The sequence below is a fragment of the Rhopilema esculentum genome, unplaced genomic scaffold (genome assembly GCF_057945365.1).
Source record: "Rhopilema esculentum isolate cy_ngs unplaced genomic scaffold, ASM5794536v1 HiC_scaffold_34, whole genome shotgun sequence".
Taxonomy (NCBI): domain Eukaryota; kingdom Metazoa; phylum Cnidaria; class Scyphozoa; order Rhizostomeae; family Rhizostomatidae; genus Rhopilema; species Rhopilema esculentum.
Genome location: NW_028300845.1, coordinates 191,475 through 202,693, shown reverse-complemented (window position 1 = coordinate 202,693; position 11,219 = coordinate 191,475). Strand labels below are relative to the sequence as shown.

Genomic DNA, 11,219 nt, shown 5'->3' with positions numbered 1-11,219 from the left:
TTCTAATATTCCTCGTCCCTTTTGTTTTACCAACAGACAAGAGTTTTAAATAAAAACAAGCAAATAACAACTTAAAAATTTCTGTTCTCAACAATGAACCCTTCCCACCCCATACAATTATACAATATATGCAAAGATCTCGTACAATCTCTAGTCAATACTTTCTCTAAAAATGTTCTTAGTCTCCACTGTTTCCTGTACAAATTCGGTATTTATACAGCATATACAATTTGCGTTGTGTGAAATTAAAATTCAAAACTTCTAATATAAATATACACAAAATTTAACAAGCACCTATAATTTGACACAAAATTTCTTAAAATGCTTTGCAAAGCAATAAGCGAAGTAAAGTTTCTCGTTTTAACAAGTGTCTGCTCTCTGAAAGTCATAAAAATATGCATAGGCATCCATTTACTTAGGCTGATGTGACATAAAAAAAACGGGTTAGGGTTGTGTTTCATAACATAGGGGATGTTTTGCTTTGTCGAACAATTATTGATTTGCAGCTGACACAACCTAGGGCAGTAGGAAATTTTCAACCAAACAAGAGAGCATCAATTCAAAACATTGGCCTGGCCAAAAGTGAAAAAGCGGAATTTGAGCAAAATGGAAACCCAAACAGAACTATAAAATGTATTCAAAATGCAAACTTAGCAAAGTTTGTACTTAAAACAGCACCTATTTCATTCTCTTCTTAGCGCTTCTTAATAAGCTTCTTGAGCAACATTTCGAAATTCAAATCCCCGACTTTGCATCTTCTTGGCCTGTTGCGGCTGCTCGTCCTCGCGATGCCAGTGAAAGCGATTATAAATGCCCTGATCTGGGTTGACTTGAAAGTATGAATAGAACCCTTGATTGGATTGATGGTCCCGTCTTTGCTGATCAGTCTGCCATGTTTTAGTCCAGGTGGAAGAAAAATCTTGATTCGCTTGAGACGCTGGTACGAAACTCGGGGCCGACGTGTTCAGTTTGCTGTTCAAAACAACATCGCTGCCACTGTTTGGACGCTGGCCAGCAGCTTTGTTGTGCGTCGTATATCTAGGTACCTTCGCTGCCTGACGGTTACTTGCTTGAGGTTTGTTAGGGTTGTACCTTTTAAATATTGGACATATTGCTCTTCTCCCCATCCGATACGAAACATCGTAAGGGTCGACCCACAAAGCTAGGCCGTCAGGGAACGTCGCTTTCAACTCATCGATACTGATGAAGCTTTCAACAGCAGCATCCTTTAGCATAGGGTCTAAGACACATTCTACATGATTTATGTTTATACATCTATATGCGTTGCCTTTGAGTGGCTTTTCGGGGTGCCAATGATTCTGAAATCTTTGCAACATGAGCTCTTCGAGATTTGTTTTGAAAAGTTCACACTGTTCATTGTTAAGGCGATAGTTTTCTTTAAGTTTTCCGCAAATAAACTGCGCTGCTGAAGTTACTTCGTCTTTCATACTTGGACTGTTTGAGATAACTTCACAAATTTTTTCTTTCACTTTATGTCAAGTATCTGGTTTTTCGCGATTGACTTTCTCCAGAACCTTCTATATGATCTTGCTCAAGTGACTCACAGTGCGAGGAATCACGATTTATAGAATTTCTTGTCGACGAAACCAATTCCTCTGTCTCTATTTTTAGTTACGCATATCAAATATTCCACCAATCAGACACTTTCATATCAACATAAATTATCTTGTCAACCAATCATAGCCATTCGAAGTTTATTGTATCCATAACAACTAATAGGACTCCCCCAATGCTCAAATTTGTCTCGACAAGCCCGAATCCATTCATCACATTTGGGATAGGGCATTGAGAGAAGCCAATCAAATCGAAGGATTTTGATTGACATTCGCTTGCTAGCCAATAATATTGCTGTGACGCACGAAAAAGTAAACATTAAGCTACAATGGAACAATAGTGTTTTAATACGCATGTGGTTCAATTCATTTCGGTTTGCAAACAATAGGCTCTGTTGTGAACCTTTTGGATTGATGTCAGCTGGTCATTCCTGCGGGATTCTTACGTCATTCGCTTTCGCATGTATCAAGGGACGTTTACCTTCTCCCTTTGTTGCTTCAAATGACCAAATGTGGGAAGATGATCACAAGAAAAACAATGGAAGGAATAATAACAATTCATGTATGTGTGAACCTGATTCTTCTACCGACAAACTGTGCGTGTTGGTTGACTCGAGAAGCGACGTTTTTGAGCTATAAACAAGCAGGCCAAAGCCGCTGATACTCAACTTTGTGGCATCAGTCAATGATAATAATGGTGGCAAACCAACATAAGTTTACCACTTTGTTTAGAGCCCCACAGACCAAAATTTGCTCCGGCGCCCCTGATAAAAACACAAATAGTAAAACATTTGTTCATGTCGAGAATCATTCAGTGTAATCAGTAAACATATTGTCATCATATAAATTTCTAGCTGAGTTAGTCCGACCTCTACACCAACACCAAATTCACTCTTTTTAATAAAAACACGAGCCTCAAAATTGGTGAAAAGTTAAGAACAAATTAGGAACAAGCTGAGGCTGAGCTTCTACAGCATTTTTTCTCAAAATCGAAGATTTTTAGCCATGTGTGGATGCTTTTTCGTTAAATATTCAAACCTGTCGGCAAATGAAGGTTGTCTGTCTCACTCACTTTGTTGGCGAATGAGACCTGTACACCACCCTAGAGCGAAAAAGCTAGCACTCGCACTGCTTGCACCCTATTAAATTAAGAACAAATTAAGACAAATCCAGCCTCGAAAAAATTAAGAACAGTCAGCTTGAACTTGAATTTACTGGTTCTTATAAAAAAAACAGTGTATTATACTGGTTTTTATTTTGGTAAGTTTACAAGACACATAGTTTATAGACAAAGCCACCCAACCTGGCAGTCATTCATCACCCTGAAGTCCTTTTCTCTTTCTTGATTAAGAAGCCGATGCCATTTAATAATTTCACCAAAAAACCCAGTGAATATAAAGAAACATTGTATAATTCGGTCCATGCTAGGTCTTTTAATATAAAATACGTGTATGTCAAAGATAATTTGTTACTAAATTTTACTTCTTTCATACCGGTCAAGTCTTCCTTTTCATGTTTGTTTTTAACAATATGAAATATTTCTGACGCGCCATCCGTATTAATTTCGTATATTTCGAATCAATGTTGAAATTTGAAACTGAAAGACGATCATCATTTTGCAAAAAAAAGATTGAAGCTATAATTTGTGATGGATCCTCCAGTGAATTGTTGTAAACTGTATTCATACTGAGTCGCACTTTGTTATGTACACGAAGCATTCATTCTGAATTTGTATTGAAACAAATAAATAACAAATGGCAAAGATATGGTTTTCTTACGTTTAATTGCCCCCCAAGTCTTATGGCAAGCCGTTTTTCCTTTATCATATATAGATGCTACCTCGTAATCACAATCGGTTGAAATGAGAACGAGACCAACTTTTATTTCCATGTTGTTAACGCTTGTTGTCATGTCCTAACCTTGATGGCGTTGGATTGAGATGTCAAATTCAACTGACAATAAGGTTTGTATTTAAGTGATTTTTGAGGAAATATATTGTTAAATTGTTCGTTCTTGTACTAGATTTTGCTTTAATTTATAATAAGAAAACGATTCTTCCTTGAATACCTAAAATAAAAGTCACGACTGACTCGAAACCAAAACTTTATAATTGCACACCAAATTTGCTATAGCGCTATTAAAAATAGAAAAAAGGGTTTTGCACGCTTTATGAACGGTTAAGGAGATTTGCACATGGAAATCAAGGCTAAAATGACTGCATGCACAAGCTCTCATCCAGAACTTTCATGGTTTTTAGACTAGTTTCTGAGGCTTAAGCAAACGAAAATAGTTACAGATTTGCACTGTTTTCTGAAGAGAAATATGTTTATAATGATTGTTCATAATTATTTTAGTCAGATTTTCGGCTATGTTAAAGGGAACCCGCTTGTAGAATATAAAGCAAAGGATTTTCCACTGGAATTTGTTCCTATGTTTTTGTAGGTGTTGCAAGGCAAACAACTTTTCCAAAGGTTCAAGTATGTTATTTGAATGTCATCCTAAAAATCAGTTACTCAGAATGCTATTATCCTCTTGAAAAGCTTTATCTTTTCAAGGTACCTTTATCTTTTAATGTAAAACCCATGTCTTCAATTATTTTTACCAAATTACCTAAAGTTCTTATAAACTGTCTTGTAGACAAGGCTGGTAAATAATCAATTGTATGATGAGACTTTGTCAGTCCATGATGATGAAGAAATAGCAAGTACATTCACTCCAAGCCCACGCCCTGCAAGGATCAAAGGACCAAATCAAAACAGTAAAACATTTAAATAATTTTTCCTTTAAAATTGAGTTTCTGCATTTCTTGAGGTCTCCATTTGAAGTCCTCATTTCATAGAAAGAGAAAACATAGAAGTAAACTTTAAATTTGGTTTTTGAAATTATTAAATGTTACTTGGATGACAGAGTTAAGTGGATTTTATTTATTTGGTCAGAAGCATTTAAGGCTTTTCTTTCGAAATAGTCATGGTTCATATCTATTTCATATTCAATCAGTTACTGAATAGCAATTGAATAAAATCTCAAATTTATTGGTGTCTGCTTTTAGGATTTATTGTATCGTTGTTGTCTGCTAATAGTTTGTTGTGACTTTTTTGATATTTTTTAAGGTACCGAAATGGGAGATTTAGTAAGTGATGATGAGTTTGACCATGATAATCTGGTAGAAACAAGTGCGCCACAAAAAGTAAGTATTTCATTTTGTGAATTTTTTAGCTTAGAAAACTGTTCAACAATTTGTGCCATAAAATCCTGAATGATCAGGATGTTTTGATCCATATTGAGGAATTTCTGTGCATTCCAATGCAAAAGTTAAAAAAGAGTGATGCTTCAAAAGGGTGAAACATTTAGACTAAAACAGATGATAAATTGTTTTATATATCCAGCAGCCACCAAAGAGAGGACAACCTATAATGGCTCCAAAAGAAAAACCTGCAGTGGTCAAGGCACAAGGGGAAGGAATTCCAAGTGGCAGAACAATTCAAGCAAGCGATGATGATGACGATGAAGAAGATGATGATGAAAATCAGAGTGATTCTAGTGATGAAGAAGAAGATGATGAGGAAGATGAAGTAGCAAAAGGAGCTCTTGAAGGGTATGTTTTTTAAAATTCATTTTAAATCTTTATATATCATTGAGACTCTCATACTTCAAGAACACAGAGCAAAAATTAACACAGTTCAATGTTATGAAGCTGTTCATGTAGTTATTCACTTTTATTCTAGAGCTTATGACCCTGCAGAATATGAACACCTGCCAGTCAGCCAAGAAATTAAAGACTTGTTTCAATTTATAACAAGGTAAAAGTTTTTGTCATTTGATATTTCTTATATTTTTCTGATATCTCTACATCTTTCAATTAGATTTATTATCTGTTGCTGTCAGATACATGTTGCTGCAAATTTTGCAAAAAGCTCTGACTGCAAAGTTTAAGATTCATCCTCATTTGCAGCAAAGCTGTCTTGGTGCAAATTTTCTAAAAATGAGCAATATTTTCACAACTAAATAACCAATTAACTAATTTTCTTTCATTCTGACATAAATTTTCAATTCATCTCTATATTGTATATTTTTAGCTTATTGAAAAGCCAATTTAAATTATATTTGCATGTTTGCTTTAGAAAAATTAATAAGACAGTTCTCTATTTCCTCATGTGACAAACTGCTACTTGCTATAAAATTATTTGTTATTAAGTCTCATAAAAATTTTCAGGCTGTTAATTTTATGCTTGACTTCAATTGTAGGTATACACCACAAAATATTGAATTGGAGCACAAGCTGAGGCCATTTATTCCTGATTATATACCTTCAGTTGGTGATATTGATGCATTTCTTAAGGTAATAAAAAAATTTGCACTTTCGTTGACATGCAGTAAATGACTGTGACATAAGGTCACAGATGCAAGTCTATTTTTGTCCGTTCATTTAAAGTAGTACCACCATGGTTACTCCAAGGTGCTATTGTCCTGCCTAAAGGTTTGTTGTTCCATCTTTAAGTTGCTTATTGATTCTGCCAGGATGTATCCGGGAATTTATGATATGTGACAACTGTGATGTAATAATCAAAAATAAATATCATGTTTAAACTAAAAATAAATTGAAAAAGATTGAAACAAACTTTTTATATCAGTGGCAACTTTTGGCAAATCTTTCTTTCAACAACTTTTTGTCAATAAATTTTAAACTTTTAAAAATGTCATAGTTAATGTTAGATTGTCCGTAATGGTATAAAAACATGCATGTCTATAAGAGATAGATAAATATATTTATTTCAAGTTTATTAATAAAATATTTACTTAGTCTATATGTACATTGCTGTTTAGTATATACATATAAATGGTTCAGCAATTTTGGAAGCTTGAAAACCCAATTTTGTTCCTAGGTGACTCGTCCTGAAAATAAAGTAGAAGTTCTTGGTTTGCAAGTTTTAGATGAACCATGTGCAAAACAGTCTGACCCAACAGGTTTTTAAAATTAACTGTTATGTTTACAGCAGGAGTAACAAACTTAAGGCCTGCAGACCACATTCAGTCCTCAATGCTTTCCAATTTGGACTGGGAATTATTTTAAAATCTCTGTTTCAACAGTCTCTTCCTTTTCAAAACTCACTAATTTCATATACTTTTGGCATTTATTCTCATTTTATTTTAGAATATTCACAGTAGTCTTACTGCATGAGTTCAAATCTCTTTTTTAAAAGCTTAGTTATTTGGTTTGTACAAGAAACCACCATTCTGCTTGGCCATTATACGTTTATGCCCTTTTTGGGGTTGATTTGGACAATTTTAGCTATTTTAATGCTGTATAGTTTTGGAAGTAATTTTTATCGTTGAAAAAAGGAAAAATTTTGTCTCATAATCCTACTATATAATTTGATATTTCATTGAAGTTTACTTGCTATCTGTCTGGTAATTAATGTTGATTTTCCTTAGCAACACTAGATATTCATTTAGCTTATTCGTTTAATCATTTATTCATTGAATTTCTGCATAGATGAGATTCTACTTATTACTAGCATGCAGTGTAGAGACTGCTAAACTTAGCTAATATTGAAAATGAATGTGTATCTTTTGTAGTGTTAGATTTACAGCTGCGATCAATATCAAAGCAAACCACAGCTAAACAAATGGTAAGTTAAGTTTCAAGAAACAAACAAAAATATTGAAAGCAGAGGAACATTGCTTATTATATTATTTATTAATGTTGATAAATGATTATTTTTATGAAAATATTAATTGGTGACTGAATTACAGATTAATGAAACATTGTAAATTTAAAAGTTTAGAAGTTTGAAAGTACAGAAGAATCTCCTTCTAAATGGCACATAAACGACAAATGAAAATTTGCCAAGCCTTATTGCTGCTTCTCAGTTATACCTCCTTTCAAATTACTGCTACTGCTAAATACTTTTTGCCAAGGATGTACACAGGTCTATTATTCTTTCATCGTCCTCTCTTAACCTTAAATTTGTTAAGCATTAAATTTGTTATAGAAATATTCCTGTCTGTCAGTTAATGTGGGAAGGGGATTTGTACGTTTTTTTCTTTCAAATGCAATTATCGACATAGTAATAAAAGGGTTCAGCAATGCGATCTTCTATGTGACGATCCATTCAGACATCGATGTGATCAGCAATTCGATCATCAATACAGTCATCGCTGTGATTATCAACGTGATCATTAATGTACTCGTCGATCCTATCAGCAATGTGATCGCCAATGTGATCACGAGTGCTGGCATGGAGCATGAAAGTGATAGGAACAACTTGGATCAACACTTAATTGTAAACTGGTGCATAGAATATTTATAACCATTTATTGTTATGGATTATTTGAACATATTCGTTTCGGTTAGGTTGTAAGAAGCATTGATGATGCTGAGAAAAATCCAAAAGCTGTCGATACCTGGATTGAAAGCATTTCTGACTTGCACAAACAGAAACCAGCACAAAATGTTCACTATTCGAAAACAATGCCAGACGTAGAAGGGTTGATGCAAGAGTGGCCACATGACTTTGAGGAAATGCTTAAAACAGTAAGAACCCTATATTTGACATTTAAGTTGACAGTTGACACAATCTTGAACAAAAATGATGCACAAGCACAAAGGTTCTGCAAGCATAGCCGTTGTTTATTGATCTGGTTTGATGTTTCAAGTAGTGGTTTCTTTTATGTATTCACTCCACATTTTTTTAAGGTATTTGTTCAAAAGCAACAAATAGGGTATGTCAAGGTACAACAAAATTCAAGATAAAGACGAGCTGACTAATTCGTCATAAATTGCCTTGAAAAAGGAACAGACACGAAACCTACAGTAATAAGTGAAGTACCAGGAAACTATCAACTTAACATTTGCATGCGTTGTTTACTAGGTAGGGCTACCAACTGCCGAGCTAGAGTGTGACCTTCAACAGTACATTGATATTGTTTGTGGTAAGTTTGGGCTTTCCTCTAATCGATATTAAATTTATGAATTCATAGAAAACACTTTCATAAGACGATTGCTAATGAAGGGAAAGCGAAACGTCTGAACGAAAGCAAAAGCGTTTTCTTTGAGTTTAGTAAAGTAAGTTTATATTTTGTTTACTAAATTTAAACATTTAGTTATATTTTTATTTCATTTATTATTTTTATGTTTAAATAATGTATATCAAGCCTTTCTTGGCTAAAATTTATATGTTTTAATAAAATTTATCTAATATAGCTCTTTATAAATGTTTTTGTTTCTGTCATTTTAATTTTTGTCTTTCCGTTGTAGCATTTTTGCTACGTTTGCGCTGATGTTAAGGTGTGAAAAATGCAATAAAGTTATATACAAGCAAGATTTTTTAAATTGTTTTTTTATCTTAAGCAGCATAGAGGACATGTAATCTTTTAATTGCTCTGCAAGCGATCAAGAAGCGTAGGCGAATACGTAGGTGGAGCCAGCCAGCTATAATGCCCATGTTTGGAAGTACAGCTGTTTACTGTCTCGATGTAGGTCAATTAATAATATATGCGTTTACTGAGCACGCGGGACATACTTTCTTGTTCAAATTTTAGGTATGCGCAGTCGATTTTAGAATTGACACAGTTGAAGGTGTTGACTCTTTAGCTTGAAAAGAAGCTAATCAGGATTGTACAAAGCTATAATTCTCTGTTTGTAAGCAGGCCACTAGGTTTAGCTGCTTGTACAAAAATCTATTTAGTATGATACGAGCAGGTTCTTCATAAGGATTGCATCTGTCGCTTCTTTTACGTCAATAGCACTCATACTTTTTTCCATCCTTTTCCTTTCTCCGGAAATTTGTATAACCCTTCGTAGACTATTTTGCAATATCATCTGATCGCTTTACTTTGAATCGAGAAGAGAAAATTTCATTCAGTTTATCCCCTCGCAGCGTTTAAAAAGCAACAATTTTGATGGTCCAAGCTTGATCATCTATTGTTACTCTACTGTGCCCCCTGTTCTCCCTTTACCCTCTTGTCACCTTCCCTTCGTTAAATCGAAACATCATAAGGCCTTATTTTTGGCTTCTCCTCAATGATCCATTGTTTATCTTTTCGTTTCGTTATCGTTTTGTGGTAGTGATTTGTGCTTAAATGTTTGAGAAATGATAATAGATATTTCTTACAACCAAATTGCAGGAATCTTGGACATACCTGTTCATAAAAGTCGAGTGCAGTCGCTTCACGTTCTTTTCACTCTCTACTCAGAATTCAAAAATTCACAGGTAATAAAGCTATAATCTGCAGATGTTGTTTTTTGCTGCCACCTTTCAGCTCTCTTTTGTAGACCAACATGAACTTTGGCAAAATGGTAACTGCCGGGTGAAGACCAGAAACCATTTCTAAGCAAAGATTTAGAAAATGCAAAGTATATAAAATAAAATGAGATGTAAATGATCACAGGCAAAAGAGTAAAGCGTCATGGAAATTGGCCAGACGACAATCTGAGTGAAACTGCTTAGTTTTTTGATAGCCACTTCTCTGTCTCCGAAACTCTAAAGTGAACAATCTTGTTGCTGAACCCAAGACGATCTTTTTCTCATTAAAACATATTTATAGCCAGTTGAATAAACATACCTCGTATTTAGCTTGTTCAACTTTGCTTCTTCGTGTCCTGCTTAGCCAAAGAGAATGTCAAGTCACTGCACTTTTTCTTTCCAACTTGTGAAAATCTGTTTCTCATTTCACGTTTTTTGTTGTAGCACTTCAATCAACTGGCACGAGATAACCTGTTGTCAAATAAACTGAAAGGGAACAGAGGAGCAGCCAATGAAAGTGAAGATTTCCAGTCTATGACATTTGAGTAGCAAAACTAATGTAAAAATATCGATTGTTAGCATATATTTATTAACCATGTACAATAGTTGGCCGTATTGCCTTAATTTTGCACTTGCTCCATCTTGATCCCAAGTGTAGCACAAGAAAATTCCTGACGAAGAGGTCAACCCCTATAGATTATAAAATTGAGTTTAATCCCGATAAAACCAACTTTGCTTGGCTTCGACAAGTCATTTTTTAGACTTTACCAAGTACTATTGAAAATTTTTCATACCTCTTGTGAAATGGAGTCCCAAATTTTTATAAAGCATTCAAGTTATAAAGTCCCTATAAATTGTGTGAGCAAGTTGGGAAAAAGGGTTTCTTAAGCTTTTTGCTTCCTTCTGACCTAATTACTTGCTGTAATAGTGAATGCAAACCACTAATTTACTCCCAGAAGCACGCAAAAGAACTCTTGAGAGCAACCTATCCTTTGGAAGTGTAGACAGGAAAAGATGAGGGATCCACGCCTGTTCTCATAATGTTTTGCTTTTGTGAACAGAAATATGAATGTGTTAAATACAGCCTTATGGAAGTGGAATGTCGTCAATGGAAAGGTCGGGAAAGAAGTATTCCAAAAAAGTTTAATTTGAGAAAATTCTTGCAGAAAAAACGATTCTCAGAAGAACACTTACTGAAAAAGTATGTCGAAGGGTATGCAATTGCGCTTAAGAGCTCTTCCTATTTTTTGGATAAAGTAGATTTTAAAGAACCGTTTTGGAAGGCCATAATCCTAGGGACTTGCGGTTTTCACACCTTTTTAAGTGTCGCTGTTCGTAGTCTTAAATCCTTGTTTCCACAGTGTACGGTAAGGATAAAATCTTTCCTCGTCAGGGAATG

At 34.5% G+C, this 11,219-nt stretch overlaps 2 protein-coding genes across 3 annotated transcripts; one reads left to right on the top strand and one right to left on the bottom strand.

The window, feature by feature from the left end:
* Positions 1–64: 64 nt before the first annotated feature.
* On the bottom strand, positions 65–1,572 carry LOC135684650 (protein BTG3). Its single transcript, XM_065200286.2, has one exon. It carries the CDS (start codon positions 1,446–1,448, stop codon positions 705–707), a length of 744 nt encoding a protein of 247 aa, XP_065056358.2. The 5' UTR covers positions 1,449–1,572; the 3' UTR covers positions 65–704.
* A 1,816-nt stretch (positions 1,573–3,388) lies between these two features.
* Positions 3,389–10,425, top strand: LOC135684975 (intraflagellar transport protein 46 homolog). Of its 2 annotated transcripts, none has more exons than XM_065200713.2 (12): positions 3,389–3,537; positions 4,212–4,332; positions 4,685–4,761; positions 4,964–5,169; positions 5,300–5,374; positions 5,820–5,913; positions 6,458–6,539; positions 7,152–7,204; positions 7,930–8,109; positions 8,447–8,507; positions 9,702–9,787; positions 10,265–10,425. In XM_065200713.2, the coding sequence occupies exons 1-12, from the start codon at positions 3,514–3,516 to the stop codon at positions 10,367–10,369; spliced, it is 1,164 nt and encodes a 387-aa protein (XP_065056785.2). In that variant the 5' UTR covers positions 3,389–3,513; the 3' UTR covers positions 10,370–10,425. The 2 variants fall into 2 exon arrangements, with proteins under 2 accessions (XP_065056785.2, XP_065056784.2); XM_065200712.2 differs by having other exon boundaries at positions 4,961–5,169.
* The last annotated feature ends 794 nt before the right edge of the window (positions 10,426–11,219 follow it).